Source organism: Rhinatrema bivittatum, chromosome 4, assembly GCF_901001135.1.
Source record: "Rhinatrema bivittatum chromosome 4, aRhiBiv1.1, whole genome shotgun sequence".
Lineage (NCBI taxonomy): Eukaryota > Metazoa > Chordata > Amphibia > Gymnophiona > Rhinatrematidae > Rhinatrema > Rhinatrema bivittatum.
The window spans coordinates 25,998,409-26,016,029 of NC_042618.1; the positions used below are offsets into that span (position 1 = coordinate 25,998,409).

The 17,621-nt window shown below is 45.6% G+C and overlaps 1 protein-coding gene across 1 annotated transcript in view; it reads right to left on the reverse strand.

Annotated features, from left to right (window-relative positions):
- Positions 1–15,295, reverse strand: part of LOC115089277 (endoribonuclease Dicer-like) — a 54,136-nt gene extending 38,841 nt beyond the window's left edge. The window contains exons 1-2 of the mRNA XM_029597399.1: positions 15,127–15,295; positions 13,253–13,318 (exon numbers count right to left, since the gene is read on the reverse strand). Of these exons, the coding sequence (XP_029453259.1) occupies positions 13,253–13,318; positions 15,127–15,295 (235 nt within the window). The remainder of the gene's footprint in view (positions 1–13,252; positions 13,319–15,126) is intronic.
- Positions 15,296–17,621: the final 2,326 nt, after the last annotated feature.

Sequence of the window (17,621 nt, forward strand, 5' to 3'; positions counted from 1 at the left end):
AGTGTCCCCTAGTCCTTGTACTATTAGAAAGGGTAAATAGCCATTCCCTATTTACTCATCCACCCCACTACGACAGAAGATTTTATAGACCTCCCTCATATCTCTCCTTAGCTGTCTCTTCTCCAAGCTGAAAAGTCCTAACCTCTTTAGCCTTTCCTCATGGGGGAATTGTTCCATCCCCTTTATCATTCTGGTTGCACTTCTCTGTACTTTTTCTAATTCTGCAACACCTTTTTGAAATGCGGTGACCAGAACTGCACACAATACTTGTGCAGTCGCAATGTGGATCGATTCAAAGGGATTATGTTATTCTCCATTTAATTTAATGTTTCCTTCTTTCCCTTATATTATCTAACATTCTATTTGCTTTTCTGACCATCGCTGCATTATGAGCTGAGGATTTCAAAGTATTTTTCATAGAGACTCCATGATCCTTTTCCTGAGTGGTGACGCCTAATACAGAACCCAGCATCCTGTTACTACAGCTTGGATTATTCTTCCCTGTGTACATCACCTTGCACTTGTCCACATTAAATTTCATCTGCCATTTACATGCCCAGTCCTCCAGTCTCACAAGATCCTCTTGCAATTCCTCACAATCAGTTTTGATTTAACCACTCTGAGTAATTTTGTGTCGTCTGCAGATCTGATAACCTCACTTTTCATTCCCTTTTCCAGATCATTTATAAACAGCACTGGTCCCGGTCCAGATTGCTCCCTTGAAAGGAATGACCATTCATTCCTACTCCCCGTTTCCTATCTTGTAGTCAGTTACCAGTCCACAACAGGCCATTGCCTCCTATCCCATGACTCTTTAACTTCCTGATGAGCCTCTCATGAGGGACTTTTCCAAATGTTTTTTGAAAAATCAGATACACTATAATCAACTGATTCACCCTTGTCCTCATGTTTATTCTCCCTTTCATAAAAATCTAACAGATTGAATGACAAGACCTCCCCTTTGCTAAACCTATGTTGGCTCTGCCTCATTAATTGCTCTTAGAATATCTTCTACCATTTTGCCTGGTACTCTTCAGTCTACAGTTTCCTGGAGAAAGGAATTATCTGGCACATTTTTCCCACTGAATATCCTGGACACTTGCCCAGCTACTTCAGCTGGATAAATTATCTGTTCACCTGCTTTTCCGAATATTGGCCTCAGTTTGTTTTAGCAAGTTCTGCATACACTGGAATACACAAACAGATCTGCAAAGTCCCCACATGAAAGGACAGTCAGATTCAAAACCCTTCGCCGAGAGAGAAGCCTGGAAGGTTTCTAATTAATTTGAAACATTTCTGAAATACTGTAGTTAAGAAAAACCGATTCTCTTTGCTTCTCCAGGGCGCAGTACGTACTCGTCCCCGTACAGAGACTCTCTGAATGGCGGGGGCCCACGCCTCACACTGCCGGCGGGAGATTGCGAGTCCTGCAGGCCGTCCAGAAGGCCCCGAGCTTGCAACTGCAGCCAGTTTTTGTAGAAACCAGAGAGCTCCTCTGAGAGTGAGGATAGCAGTAAACAAAGCCATTGCTCAATTGCTTTTCCCTCCTCTGCAAGGTTATAAGGCTGAGAAGGGAAAGCCATGACTGGTTTGGAGCGCTGCCCCCTTATGTGTATAAAAAGGACGGACCTCTGGGGCCTTATAGGCGCAAGCGAACAAACAAGGGACCGGGGAAAGAGGAGCAAAAGGTCAATGAAAGTATGAAAATGACAAAGGGAAAAAAACCAAATTCCCAAAGGTTTTCTACTTTTTCACTGTCGAACATAAGGGAAACTCTTTCGCTGTGTAAGTGCAAAACCAGGCCATTTGATGCAGTTCAACATTTTTGCAAATTATTTTTGTCTTTTTCTATTTAAAAAAAAAAAAAGGGCAAAAAGTTGCAAAGGTAGCAGATTCCTGTCCAGCCCTTTCTTTGCTTTCCATAGGGACAGTTCCCGCTGAATATTTCAGTGAATATTTTCACAAATATGCAAAGTTTCATGAAAACCTGCAAAAGCACTCAGCACACGAAAACGTTACTTTCTCCGCACTCTTATGTGAGGAATGCAGGCAATCGTCTTATTTGCTGCTGTGTTATCTATCATCATCTGTTTTTTCTGCAACCAGAGAGGAAGCCCTGGATTACAGCAGCATCTTTACACGCCGAGCCGCAGCGGCATCAGCAGCCAACAGAATATCTGGTGCCTTCTTCCAGCTCAGCGGCAGTGCTGGGCACCATCAGGCGGAGGGGTTTAAATTCCACCCCCAGCAGGCAGGCGAAGGCTGCTATGGCAGGCACAGGAAGCCTCGGTCATTCCGCGGCGGTGACAGCTAGTGACCGGATCTAAGGTCCATCATGGTTGCAGGGCTGCGGAAGGAGTGCTAGGACATGACCCCCGCCCCGGCCGAGGCCTAAGGCTGAGAGACTGGGCAAGGCAAGTTGGGAAAAGATATAAAACAGAAGGAGGGGGGGGGGGAAGCCCTGCAGAAGTATGAATGAAGGCTCTCGGTACAGGACCCCAGGCCCGATCTCTCGGTGCAGATCTCTTGGTGCAGGACCCCAAGCCAGATTCCAAATGAGCTGAAAATTGAAAGGAGCGTGTTTATGTATTATATCTAACTAGCCGTTAAGCCCGTAACAACGGGCTCGGTCCGTTTCCTTCCCACTCCCTCCCCCTCATTCTCCCTCCTCCTTCACTTCTCCCCCTCTCTCCCCCCCCCTCTCCCCCTCCCCTTCCCCCTCCCTCCCTCCCTCCCCTCCCCCTCCCCTTCCCCCTCTCTCTCACCCCCCTCTCTCTCTCTCACACCTCCCTCCCCCTCTCTCTCACCTCCCTCTCTCTCTCACCTTCCCTCCCTCCCTCTCTCTCTCTCCCCCCTCCCCCTCTCTCTCACCTCCCTCTCTCTCACCTCCCTCCCTCTCTCACCTCCCTCTCACCTCACACCTCCTTCTCTCTCTCTCTCACCTTCCCTCCCTCTCACCTCCCTCTCTCTCTCACCTTCCCCTCCCTCTCCTCAGTCACTCCCCCTCTCTCAATCCCCTCCCCTCTCTGATCATCCACAACCGGAAGATCTCGGGGGGGGGTGTCCCTCCCGCGCGCGCGGCGCCGCTGCTTCCCCTCCCGCTCCTGCTTCGCGGCCGCCGCCGCTCCAGCTTTTCACCCTCGCCGCCGCTCCTGCGGCCCCACCGCCATTTTATTTTTTTTCGGGCACGCACGGCTCTGACCGACGTGCTCGCCCGCACATGCGCGGTAGAGCTGCTCTCTACTGCGCATTTGCGGGCCGTCGGTCAGAGCCCATTTATAAGGTAGATAATTACTGCCAGTCAAATTACTAGATATGTGTACATAAATTATCTAGAGATATTCATCCCAGTATATCATTTGTTTTATTTTTTTATTTAGGATTTATATGTCGCTTCATGATAGAATCAAAGCGGCTTGCAGATTAAAAACATTCATAGTAAAAGCAATCATGAAGAAGCATGGCAACACTAGATCGCCCTCACAAAACGGACAGAGTCAATACCGTAGGAACACTGCAGAATCAACAATAAATTCAAGAGATTTGAGGCAACTAGGTCCAGTAAAATATAATTAGATGTTAAAGGCCTGGTGAATTAGGAAGGTTTTCAGATGTTCCCTAAAAGTTTTAGTGTGTCTTCTTTATGCAAGTCAATGGGCAGTTGGTTCCACCAGAACGGGCGGGCCTAGAACGGAGAAGATTGCTTTCCTTGCATTCAATGAGTTTAATTACTTGGAAACTTGGTATCTCTAAAAGACAATGTCCTGTCCATCTTAATGCCCTCGTTGGTTGATAAACCTTGAGCGCTAAACTGAAGGAAGGAGGTGCTTTACCACTCTAAGCCTTATGGACCATGGTAAGGGCAGCACTCCAGAAAGTCTCCCATTTTATTTGCTTATTTATTTAGATTTTTTAAATTTATATTCCACTTTTTGGCACTTCAAAGCAGATTACGTTCAGGTACTGTGGTATTTTTGTTTGAAAAGATTTGTTTTCTTTCACATATACAGAGGAAGAAGCCCCTTTGAAAATATGGTCGATAATTAGTTTAAAATTAAAAAATAAAATGAGTTAAAATAATTCTAACACTTCCGCCCCCCCCCCCCCTCCCCAATACATAGGCCAGGCTACTAAGCAAGCCGTAGTTTTACGCAAGTCTCATAAAGAGCCCTAGTGCCAAGTCACTATTCAGTCCAGGAGTCCTCTGAAGTGACAGCACCTGGGAGAGGAAGGCTCAGACACTGTTCCTGCAGCGACACCTGCTGGCCGGGGGGGGCCAAGGTAATGGAAATGGAAAAATCCTCCCGACTGAAAACGAGGAGCCTGTGGCAGGGGTCCCCCAGGACTGAATGAGACATGAGCACTGGGTGGGGGCAGGGTAAGAGCCGTATGGAGCAAAGGCCAGGTCGAAAGCAGAGACAAAGAGACAGGAAGGAGACCAGGGAAGCAAGGATAAAGAAACGGTAATATTTAAACAACTCTGGCAGCGTTTATGAAAGGAACTGTGCACGTGTCCCCCCTCCCAGCTATTCCATTTTTTTCCACTGCAGATCTCCAGAGCACTTTATCCATCCTCATAGCCTATAACTGGATCTTTAAATCGCACTGAGTATTTAATTTATCAGTGTAATGGCGAGCGCTGCACGTTCTGGAAAATGTTTTTCATAGGTGTAATTTGAAAAAAACATTTCCCCCGCAAAAGTTTGCATCTGTCAGACATAATTTATGCCTGCATATTATTCATTCTGTAAAATAAATATTGAAGCCCAAGAGGGATGAAGCATGCACTCAGTAAGGAAAGAAGTGGTTATATTCAGCATTCACTGGGAGCACTGGAGCAGACTCTGGTTTTACAGGTCTCGATTGTGCCTGGTGAGCCGTTTCTGTCTTTTGCAAAAAAAAAAATAAAATTCTCCAGTGAAATGACAATCCTCTATTAGAACCACCTGCTGGCCTTTGTTAGCTGAACTTCAGGCTGTCAAATAACTTGGCTTCTTAAGCCAATACAAGCCATTAAGCAAAAGGTGAATTAGCGATTTAGACACAGCCGATAGGAGCCATCTATGATCAATTGATATCTTCCTCAGATAGAGCGGAGCTCCTTCCATGACCTTCCCCCCCCAACCCCAACACATCATCCCTCAACCACTGGATCTAATTATGGCTGAAGAATACCAGGCCTGAGGCAGCGCTGAAAGGCCATCGGTAGGCCTAGCCATTAATAACTCTCTAGTGCGCTGTACATTGTAATTGTCAAGACTGCAATTTACAGTAATCCTCCAATGCAAAAACTTAAATAGCTGCAGCTGATTGGAAATTCATACAAGCAGTTGAAAGAGAGAAAAACAAGATGCACGGGTTAAAAGGCCAAACTATGTAAGTGTGTGTGCTGAGTGACAAGCATTTTAGTACCAGCATGGGACTATATTTTAAAAGGTCACTGAAAACTTTTGGCTTGAGCCCTCTGACAAACAATGAACTTTCCATATATTTATTTGCCATTTCTTTGTTTTTACAGCAAGCAGAATAAATGAGTTAAAGTGACGTTGCACGGGGCCTGCACATTGTCAGCACAGGTTATAAGTCATTATAAAACTCCACCAGATTGGACCAAGCCTGGTCTCTAGGCAAGGAGACGAAAAAGTTATTTGCATTCTTTCTGTCATAAAAAAAAAAAAATCATATCCCCTTACCGGGGACTTTCGTTTCTTTATTAAATGCAGCCACAAGAGTATTTCAGCTCTGGCAGTATAAGCTCAGGAAAACCTACTCTGTATAACTCAGTGTAACAGCTTATAACCGATTCCGCTAAAAAGCCCCAGTTGAGTGTATCTGGGCACTCAATCAAGACACACATATTACTTTTAAATAAGATTAGCCCTTTATATTTTGCTGCTTAACTTAAAACTTCTCATGTCATTCTCTCACTTTATGTAAACTCCAGCGTAATTCTGTTTCAGGGACTGCTTCAAACCAATTAAAAAAAAGACCGTCAACTTAGAATGTGTTTTGCACTCACACACACACTCACACACACACACACACACACGCTCACACGCTCACACACTAACACACACACACACACGCTCACACACACACACACACACACCCACACACACCCCCCACACACACGCTCACACACTAACACACACACACACACACAAACGCTTCCCAATGACACCGTCATGTGTTTGATGACATTTTAATGGTTTTAAAGAAGAGAGGATATGCCTGGGTTTCTAACTACAGCAGGCGGACCCGTGTTGGTTTAAGACAATAGCAAAAAAATCGTAAGTAAAGAACTTGAAAGGTTTGACTTTACATTTTTATTTTAAGATAGATTACAATTTTCTGCATGTAGCTAGACTTTTCGGGGACAGTTCCTTTCAATGGCAAAATACAGTTTTTGCGTAAATGGTCCATCCAATCTGCCCAGCAAGTTTCTTCTGGTAGTAAATGCTGCTTTGTGCAGGTTACCCCCTGGCCTTCTGTTAAGGGTAGATACTGCCGCTCCATGCAAGTTACCCCCATGTTTCTGTTACTGGTAATAACTGCCGCTCCATGCAGGTTACCCCCATGTTTCTGTTACTGGTAGTAACTGCCACTCCATGCAGGTTACCCCCATGTTTCTGTTACTGGTAATAACTGCCGCTCCATGCAGGTTACCCCCATGTTTCTGTTACTGGTAATAACTGCCGCTCTGTGCAGGATACCCCCATGTTTCTGTTACTGGTAATAACTGCCGCTCCATGCAGGTTACCCCCATGTTTCTGTTACTGGTAATAACTGCCGCTCCATGCAGGTTACCCCCATGTTTCTGTTACTGGTAGTAACTGCCACTCCATGCAGGTTACCCTATGCCTTATGTTAAGGGCAGTATATTAAAAATCGGACATTACTATTTGAACATGAACTGCTTTGCTTTTGGACTTGGCCGTAGAAGCAGTCCAGTGCTTTATCCCAAATGTCTGTGGATCAGTACCCCTTATCGTAAAAGTCAGGGCCCAGCATTGGCAGTTGTCTGAATTCAATTCCCCATTTTTTTCTCCCCCTTCCCTACCATCAAAGCGGAGAGCAATGTTGCAGTTGCGTCAAAATCATGAAAGCTAATTGGGTAAGGGCAGTAATCCCCATGCCGTCTGCAGGGCCGGTGCTAGCTTTTTTGCTGCCCTGTGCGAACAATCATTGTGTTCCTCCCCCCATACACTTCATTCACTCTCTGTCTCAGGCCTGCCAAAAAAAGTCCAGTTCCTTCCAGCAACCTAAACTTTAAACACTGTCACCCTCTTCTCTGGAACTCATTGCTAGTGCAAGAGTATTAGGTGCCTTAGGGAAATCTTATACCCTTGCACCCCCACCTCCTGCTCTCGCCACATACACAATTTAAAACTAAGGGGCGGATTTTAAAACCCCTGTGCGCAGGATTTGGTGAGAGAGGTAACAGTGGTGGGTCCACTTGGCAAAGGTGATCATAACATGATCAAATTAGAACTAATGACTGGAAGGGGGGCAATATGTAAATCTACATCTCTAAAACTAAATTTTCAAAAGGGAAACTTTGATAAAATGAGGAACATAGTTAAAAAAATCTGAAAGGTGCAGCTGCAAAGGATAAAAGTGTTCAACAGGCATGGACGTTGTTTAGAAATACCATCTTAGAACTCCAGATGTATTCCATGCATTAAGAAAGGTGGGAGGAAGGCAAAATGATTACCGGCATGGTTAAAAGGTGAGGTGAAAGAGACATCCTTCAAAAATTGGAAGAAGGATCCATCTGAAGAAAATAGGAAAAAGCATAACCATGTGAAATTAAGTGTAAAATATTGATAAGGTAGGCTAAGAAAGAATTTGAAATGAAGTTGGCCGTAGAGGCAAAAACGCATAATAAAAACTTTTTAAAATATATCTGAAGCAAGAAACCTTGAGGGAGTCGGTTGGTCCATTAGATGACTGATGGGTTAAAGGGGCTGTTATGGAAGATAAGGCCATTGCAGAAAGACTAAATTAATTCTTTGCTTCTCTGTTTACTAATGAGGATGTTGGGGAGATATCGGTTCCAGAGATGGTTTTCAAGGGTGATGATTCAGATGAACTGAACCAAATCACTGTGAACCTGGAAGATATAGTAGGCCAGATTGACAAGCTAAAGAGTAGTAAATCACCTGGACCAGGTGGTATGCATCCCAGGGTTCGAACTAAAAAATGAATTTTCAGATCTATTAGTTAAAATGTGTAACCTATCATTAAAATCATCCATTGTACCTGAAGAATGTAAGGTAGCTAATGTAACCCCAATATTTAAAAAGGGCTCCAGGGGTGATCCAGGAAACTATAGACCAGTGAGCCTGACTTCAGTGCTGGGAAAAATAGTGGAAACTATTCTAAAGATCATATAGAGCATATAGAAAGACATGATTTAATGGAAAACAGCATGGATTTACCCAAGTCAAGTCTTGCCTCACAAATCTGCTTCATTTTTGTGAAGGGGTTAATAAACATGTGGATAAAGGTGAGCCAGTAGATGTAGTGTATTGGATTTTCAGAAGGTGTTTGACAAAATCCCTCATGGGAGGCTTCTAAGGAAACTAAAAAGTAATGGGATAGGAGGCAATGTCCTTTCGTGGATTACAAACTGGTTAAAAGACAGGAAACAGAGAGTAGGATTAAATGGTCAATTTTCTCAGTGGAAAAGGGTAAACAGTGAAGTGCCTCAGGGATCTGTACTTGGACCAGTGCTTTTCAATATATTTATAAATGATCTGGAAAGGAATATGACAAGTGAGATAATCAAATTTGCAGATGATACAAAATTATTCTAAGTAGTTAAATCACAAGTGGATTGTGATAAATTGCAGGAGGACCAAATGGCAGATGAAATTTAATGTGGACAAGTGCAAGGTGTTGCATATAGGGAAAAATAACCCTTGCTGTAGTTACACGATGTTAGGTTCCATATTAAGAGCTACCAACCAGGAAAAAGTTCTAGGCATCATAGTGGATAATACATTGAAATCATCAGCTCAGTGTGCTGCAGCAGTCAAAAAAGCAAACAGAACGATAGGAATTATTGGGAAGAGAATGGTGAATAAAATGGAAAATGTCATAATGCCTCTGTATCTGTATACATCCATGGTAAGACCGCACCTTGAATACTATGTACAGTTCTGGTCACCACATTTCAAAAAAGATATAGTTGCGATGGGGGAGGTACAGAGAAGGGTGACCAAAATGATAAAGGGGAATGGAACAGCTCCCCTATGAGGAAAGGCTGAAGAGGTTAGGGCCAGTCATCTTGGAGAAGAGACGACTGAGGGGGGATATGATAGAGGTTTTAAAATCATGAGAGGTCTAGAACAGGTAAATGTGAATCGGTTATTTACTCTTTTGGATAATAGAAACTAGGGGGCACTCCATGAAGTTAGCATGGGGCACATTTAAAACTAATCAGAGAAAATTCTTTTTCACTCAATGCACAATTAAACTCTGGAATTTGTTGTCAGAGGATGTGGTTAGTACAGTTAGTGTAGCTGGGTTTAAAAAAGGTTGTCTAGAGAATAGCCACTGCTATTATTGGCATCAGTAGCATGGGATCTTCTTAGTTTTTGGGTACTTGCCAGGTACTTGTAGCCTGGATTGGCCACTGTTGGAAACAGGATGCTGGGCTTGATGGACCCTCTGTCTGACCCAGTATGGCAATTTTTATGTTGTTATGTCCTTATGACATTAGGGCTATTGTAATGTGTGTTAGGTGTGGGCTTGACTCTCAGTAAATTACAATTAAAAGATAATAAACCTCCCACACCAAAACAGCTCTAACTGCCAGCACTTAAAAATGTAAAAACCCTACCTATAAAGAAGCAAACTGCAAATATTACACCAGGCCCTAAAACACCAATACACCTCCTATTAGGAAACAGAACAAACCAAGCTGTTATAAATTCCTATATGCTAGCAGAATCTCAGACACACATGCAGAACACAGGCAGACCCTCACCAAATTACAGGATAAAGAAACCATAAAGTATAGGTAGGAACATGCAGGCAAAAACTGAATAGGAAAACCACAACAAGTCAGTCTCAATGCAGTATAACAATGGAAAACAGAAAAAACCATGAATCCTCAGATATTAAACAATAAAATCAAGAAATATAATAAATACATAATCATAATAGGATAAACATACTAACAAAAAGAATATTTCAAAACAGCTGGTGAATGGAAGATCCAATAATTAAAAACTCAGAAAAATTTTGTTTTAAATTTCTCAAATATCTATAAAATATTTCAAACAGCAGACACAAATACCACCAAAAATTAAAACTAATAAGGATAAAATAATGATTTCTAGTCACTCACCCCTACATTCATCATTCCGCTATAAATATAGACACACATACATACAGGCTATAAATATAGAGGAATGATGAGCCCCAGCCAGAAAAGGGGCGGTGGGGGGCGATAGTGAGCAGCAGCAGGCCGCATTGTGCTGGTGTGTTTTCCCCCGTCGTGGTTGTGGCCACCCTGCACACTATCAATGAAATAGCTGTAGCTATTTCCGGTGCTACTGTGGACGATAATGTGAGATACATTATCGCCCACAGTGCTACAGCCCCCTACTTTGCTAAAGCCTGCCCAAACTCCTCCCTTTCCCTAATTTGAATGTTGACATCGTGATAACGGCCCATTGCGATTTCATGAATGACCCTGGCAGATTGTTGTGAATCAGTGTGAGAGGGATGCATAAACTTTCTTCTCTCTCATACACATGCATACATATGCTCTCTCCCTCATACATGCACATGCTCCCTCTCTCTCAAATACATTCTCACTCACACACATGCTCACACATGATCCCTCCTACATACACACACAAGATCCATCTTTCTCCCGTATACATGCTCAGTCACACATAGACACACATACATACATACTCACAAACAGGCCCTGCAACATCCTCTATTCGCTGCGTGGCCTTGTGGCTCCTCCTTTTGCCCTGTGTTCTTCCTCTCTTTGCTGCATGATGGATTGGGAACCGCCGCATGGCCCTGTCTTCCTCTTCTTCGCCATGCGGCAGATTGGGAACCTTGGCGCAGCCATGTGGCTCCTCATCATCGCCACATGGCGGGTTGGGAACCGCCGGACAGTGGCACCAGCAGCTTGCACGGCCTCAGGCCGCCACCCCCTCCAGGCCACCGTCCTGTGCAAGTACACAGCTGCACAGTGGATTGCGCCGGCCCTAGCCTTCTGCTAGGGTAGTAACGCCATTCCGTGCAGGTTACCCCCATGCACTCTTTTCTTCATTCCACCTCCAGCCTTTAGGGATCCACAGTGTTTGACTGTTTTTTCCTTCACCACCTCTTCTGGAAGGGCATTGCAGGCATCCACCACCCTCTCCTTGAAGAAATATTTTCTGGTTTGGTTCCCCCTTGAGTTTCTTTTTGTGACCCTAGTTCTACTGTTTCTTTCCAATGGAAAAGGTTCCAAGTTTGTGCATCATTAAACCTTTCAGGTATCTGAAGGTCTATATCCTATCTCCCCTGCACCTCCCTCTCCAGGGTGCACATATTCAGATCCTTCAGCCTCTCCTCATAAGTCTTCCGATACAGACCCTACACCATTTTGGTCTGTATCGTTCCGTGACAATAACTCATCCCCATCTTGGAACATTAATTTCTTGAAGCAGTCTCTTTGATAGGCACATGGGGTTTGTGAGAGCTCCATCATGGTGGGGGGAGGAGGAAGCAATATATGCATTCTACAGACCTTTTCAGAGGGACTACAAGAAGAAACAAATTACTGCTCCAGTTACTACCATGTTCTAACATTACACTACCAACTCCTTGGGTATTTTCATAAGCAATGAACTATGCCAGGCCAGACCAGAGGATGAAGATATTTTTCATAGTGCCAGAAATCACCAAATGAGTAAATTCAAATTTCGCAGTCTGTACTTTCTCCCTACACTTTATTTTAATTATTTACTAATAGAAAACCCATTGCATTTGAAAGGTTTGGGCAGATGAACAGGTGTAGCAGGGATTGTAAGGGCTCCTGGTTGAAGAATATGGAGTGCATATGCCCAGAAAAGTATGAATGTGAAGAAATATCTTTGAAGTGTTGCTACGCTGCATGAAGCGAGACAAAGTAAACATGGCACTCAGGATGGAGTAGGCCTCGTGGTTTGATTTTGTGGCGCCAGAAAGGAGGAAGGACTGGAGGGACCATGACCACATCCTCCAGTGGGATGAAACCCATTGCCCTGAACAAGGCTTTGACTACACGACTGCAGAAAACAGACAAACCGCTCCCTGGTTCTTTTCCTGCATTGGACCAGATGGGACATGCTGGAGCAGGAGCTGGGGAGTGAGGCAACATCGCCATACTCCAGTCTTTGCCCTCAGATGCTCGTCCCACATGTGTGGTGCTTTCTCTTTTCATTGTGACACAAAAAAAAGGAGCATCACATTCAGATTTACCTGCCCTGGTCTGAAAGGTGACATGATGAAAACTGAGAAGGCCATCAAGGCATTATTTCGAGGCCCATGGGTTTGGAACATGTTTTTGTCGAATATGCCAGTCCCAGTGGTGATGTAGTGAGCAAGGAGGCGATGGGTGCAATAAGAGGCCATCCCACAGGTCACCGCTGTGTGTTCGTCCCACATGTGGCACTATGGTTCCTGGTTGGCATGCCTGGTGGATGGGATAAGGGCCACATCAGCATGTCACCACCCCCCCCCCCCATGATGCACCCTCACATCTGCTTAGACGAGGGAACTGGGGGATGTCAGTACATCACCTCCACATGCTGCATAGCCCCACTGTCACACAGACACCAGGACAACCTTACCAATGGGGTGAGGATTTGTTTTCATATATATTGTATATAGATATATACACATAGTTCTAATCAACATTTAAATTAGCAGCACCCCCCCACCCCCACACACACACACAACCACACCCAAAAGCTGCCTACGTCTAAATACCTTGGCACAGGTATGACTATTGTGATGGATGGGGAACTGTTCCTTAAGCAGCCCAGAGTGAATATTCTTAATACTTATTTCCATCCAGCAGTGTTATTTTAAAATTCATGCATATTATTTGGGCTCTGCTGAAAACCAGAATCCTTCCGAGCACTGAGAAGATTGGAACTCACCCTTCGTTGTTTTATTGTGTAGAACTGTACGCACATAGGAGGTAAATATAACTTTTAATGATAAAGCTAGTTACCTCTAGCATAAGGCTCACCTGTGTGAAGTCCATTTCCTTTTGGGGACTCCGGCAGCAGCTTCCTTGAGAGCTTGCAGTGATGCTCTGGATTGGTACAACACATGTCTTACTGAATTAGATTTACCTCTAGTAAGAGAATTGTACATATATAGACTAGTTGGGTTTTTTTTTTAACTTTATATTTTGCATGAAGATGCAGAGCAAGTACCAGTACATCCATTCACAAACACGAGCCCCCACGTACCAAACACTTGGCAAGTCAGGCCTAGCTATGAAGTAGAAATTTTAAAAGTGTTAAAAAAAAATTGATACTTTTTTGGAAATATATGAGCAGAAAATGTTTTAAATACATATCATGCTATGAACCTTTGCAATATATGTTCACATAATACCAACAGAGTTGATAAAGAAATGTTTGGACATTTCATGGTGTCCCATTTCCATGTTTGACCAATCGCAGCGCAGTTTTAAAAATCAGAGGGCAAACGCATTCTTTCTATTGCAGGCCCAGCCTCATGGCCCAGGCTCTCGCTGGCAATCAGAGCAGAAAGCTGTGGTTTAGGTAGGTGCTACAGGCTTAGCTATGGACCCTGCTCTTCCCTGACTGATTAGATTCCCTTCAGCCTCCGGTTTCTGCTACCTTTTGCTCCTTAATTGCTAGTGCTATTCAATATTTTGCTAGTATTTGTCCAATTTTATTTTGGATGTTTTTTTGTACTTTGCTGAGATTTGCGGATCAGCGGAATAAAGTTTGATAAATAAATAAATGACAGTGCAGTGTGTGGGACCTCTTTAACATCAAAACTGAAATGATCTGTTTCACCATAGGGAACAAAGCAAGGATTTCTCCTAGGCCAAGCAGGACAGTAGTCCTCACATAGGGTGACATCATCAGATAGAAATTTCTAGAAATTTTGACTGACACACTGAGCTTGCCCAGCATGCCACTATCCATGCGGGGTCTCTCTTCAGTCTTTTCTTTCCGCGGAGCTACTGCCTTGAGGTGGTGGAGCTCGTGCTCTCTTTTGTGGAAAAAGTTCCATAACGTACTTTTTTTCTCTGCGCTGGATCTCTCTCCGGTTCCCCGTCGGTTTTTCTTGTTAGTTGGTGAGTTTTTCCTCTCCTTTGGTAGCCGCTGGTCGTTGTGCCCTTGCGGTCTTCCGTACGCCTCATGGCGGCATCGGGCTTCTGTCGGTGGCCCCAGTGCCCCCGAACTGTGTTCTTAACGGATCCTCATGAAGTGTGCCTCCTGGGCCTGGGGGCATTGCACGATGTTCAGGGCTGCAATCTGTGTGTGCAGATGACTCCAAAGGGCTGTCAGGACAGGCTGGATAAGATGGACAAGGTTTTTGGTTCAGGTAAGTCCGACCTCTCCACCCCGGCATCAATGCCATCGATGCCCAAGGACTGGGGGGAACCCTTCAGTGGCCACTCCTTCCCCGAGCCCTTCGGGGGAGAAAGGCTCTGGGGATCCACCCGTGTTGGTCTCCTCAAAGTCACGGACTTCTGGATCATCATCCTCTTTCTCGACGCCGGGGAAAGACCGGGCCGAACACCATGGAAGACTCAGAAACACCATCACCGGTCTCCGTCCTAATACGGTGCCAGACTTGGGCTGGCTACGGCGCTTGCAGCCTTGCCCCTGAAGTGGCCCTGGCGAGATGAGGCCCCCCATCCTCTCGAGTTCAGTGGCCCAAGTCATTCACATTGAGCCCAGTGTTGGGCACTGACCCCCCCCCTTTGGTGTCCCGAGGAGCTGGACTCTCCTCTCCCCTCTCAGCCTGCCCTTTCAGTGGAGGTTTTCATGGCGGAGCTGGAACGTCGGGTGTGCCTGGCAGTGGAACGTGCTTTGCATGACAGTGAGATGGTGCTTCCACCACTAATGCCGGTACCTTCCCTGACTCTGGTGTCATCACCGATGCCGGTGCCCGCAGTGATGCTTGTGCTGATGCCGGCGCCCACTCCGGTGTCGATGCCTGTGGTGTCCGGATTGGAGCCATGTTGGATCACCTCAACGATCTCCTCAGTATCCGCCCAACACAATCGTTGCTGGCACCTCATGATTCCTCAGTGGTCTGATGGGCAGCGAAGCATAAAGCATCCAGCCAGTCCTGTTTGGGGACTCCTCCTGGAATGAGGAACCTTAGGTGCCTTCTGTACCACTAAAACACCCATGCCCCACCCCGTGCTGCCGGAGCCAGTGCCTGGTCCTTTGGTCACCCTTTCACATCGTGTCCCTTGGTGCCTCCACCCTGGGATGTGCCCAGTGCTCCCCAGCCTCCCCCTCTGGGTGGCCTCGATGAGCCTGAGGACCCTCTAACCCTTGGGGAAGGGATACCTCTGATATCTTGTCAGTGAATTCTGATGGTCTTCCATTGGAATCCTCTCCCTTGGAGGAGCGGTGTCGTCCCCACTAGAGGACCTGACCTTTTCAGGGTTTGTCCGGGCTATGGCTGAAGCCATACCCTTCCAACTTATGATGGAGGAGGATACCCGTCACAAAATGCTGGAGATTCTCCAGTTCATGGATGTCCTGAAGGAAGTGGTGGCAGCCCCATCCATGAGATTCTCCAGGAACTGTCCTTCAACTTTGGGAACACCCCCTCTCTGTGGCTCCGGTGAACCGAAGGCTGATGGGGTGTATCTCGTTCAACAGGCTGTGGCTTCCATAAGCGCCAGCTTCTCCACCAATCTGTGGTGGTAGAGTCTGTACTAAAGAAAGCAAAGAGGTCGAAGACTCATGCCTTGGCCCCATCTGGCAAGGAGAATAGGGCATGGGATGCCATGGGTAGGAGAGTGTTCCAGGGACTCCATGTTGGTGGTCTGTATCACTGCTTCCAGAAGCCCTTATGACTATTGTCTACCAGGGCCTTGACTGTGGGAAGCATGAAGTGCATGCTACCTATGATGGCTTCGAGGTGGAGGGCCGTGTAGAACCCGCCAACATCTCAGTGTGGCATCTCGCTTAGCTCTGTGCCTCGAATCTTTGCCCTGAGGTTCAGGATTGTCTGGCTGACTTGCCTTGCACCAGGAATAACCTTTTCGGTGACAAGATGAAGGATATGGTCGCACAGCTGAAGGATCAACATGAACCCTCCAGCAGTTGCAGGCTACTGTCTCAGCTTCTCTGTCAGTTTTCAAGAGGTCTTCCCAGCCTGGGTCGAGGAGGCCCTTCTACAAGCAATGAAAGCACTACCTTCCTGCCCCTTGCTGTCGACCACAGCAGAGAAGCGCTAGGGACAGATCTCATGAGCCACGGGGTCCCAGCCAGCACCCCAGGCTAGCCCTGCTATGGGGTTTTACTGGCTGCGAGGGAGCATAAGCTAGTGGAATCGACCAGTGCCGGAAGACCCGCCGGTCGGGGGCAGGCTCTGCTTCTTTGGGGACCGGTGGCCATCCATGACTTCAGATCAGTGGATCCTGTCCATCATCCGGCACAGCTACAGGCTGAATCTCGTGGCTGTTTCACCGGATTCTCCCCATGCCAACTTTGGGGTCCCATCTCACATTCAGACTTGCTCATGGAGCTCTCCCCTTCTAATGGCCAGGGCAGTAGGACCCGTACCTCGGGAGCAACAGGGACAGGGGTTTTACTCCCATTATTTTTTTATTCCAAAGAAATCAGGAAGCCTCCATCTCATTCTCAATCTGTGAGCCTTGAACAGGTTTCAAAAGAGAAATGTTCAAGATGGTATCCTTGGGCACCCTGATTCCCCACTTTCAAAGAGAGGACTGGCTTTGCTCCCTCGACCTGAAAGACACTTTCACCCACATTGAGATCTCTCCTAGTCACTGGAAGTATCTCCGCTTTGTGATGGGCCACTGGCATTTTCAATACCACATACTCCCGTTTGGCCTGGCCTCCGCACCAAGGGTCTTCACAAAGTGCTTGGCTGTGGTGGGTACCTATTTACGTCAGCTGGGGATCCAGGTCTTTCCATACCTGGAAGACTGGCTGGTCAAGAGTGACACTCAAACAGGAGTGTTGTGGTCAATACGCTGAACTATTTGGGTATTGAAGCACCTGGGGTTTTATTTTATTTATTTATTTATTTATTTAAATTCTTTTAATATACCGATGCTCAAGACAAGGTCTTATCGTACCGGTTTACAGTAAACTGGGGGAAAACAGTTAACAATGAAAGCAAAAAAGTTACATTATAACAGGGAAAGTGGAACTAGGCTGTTAGAAAAAAGGATAGGTTAAACAATTTCTAACTGGAGAGGGGCAAATAAGCAGGAGAGAGTGCTTACAAGGTAGGAATTATATACAAATTTACATTGTGTATACGATTAAGCAATTTTTTTATTATTATTATTATTTTTTTTTATCAGAGTGCAATCAGGCGAAAAGCAGTTCCTTTGAGTTGCGGAAAGTGACACAACC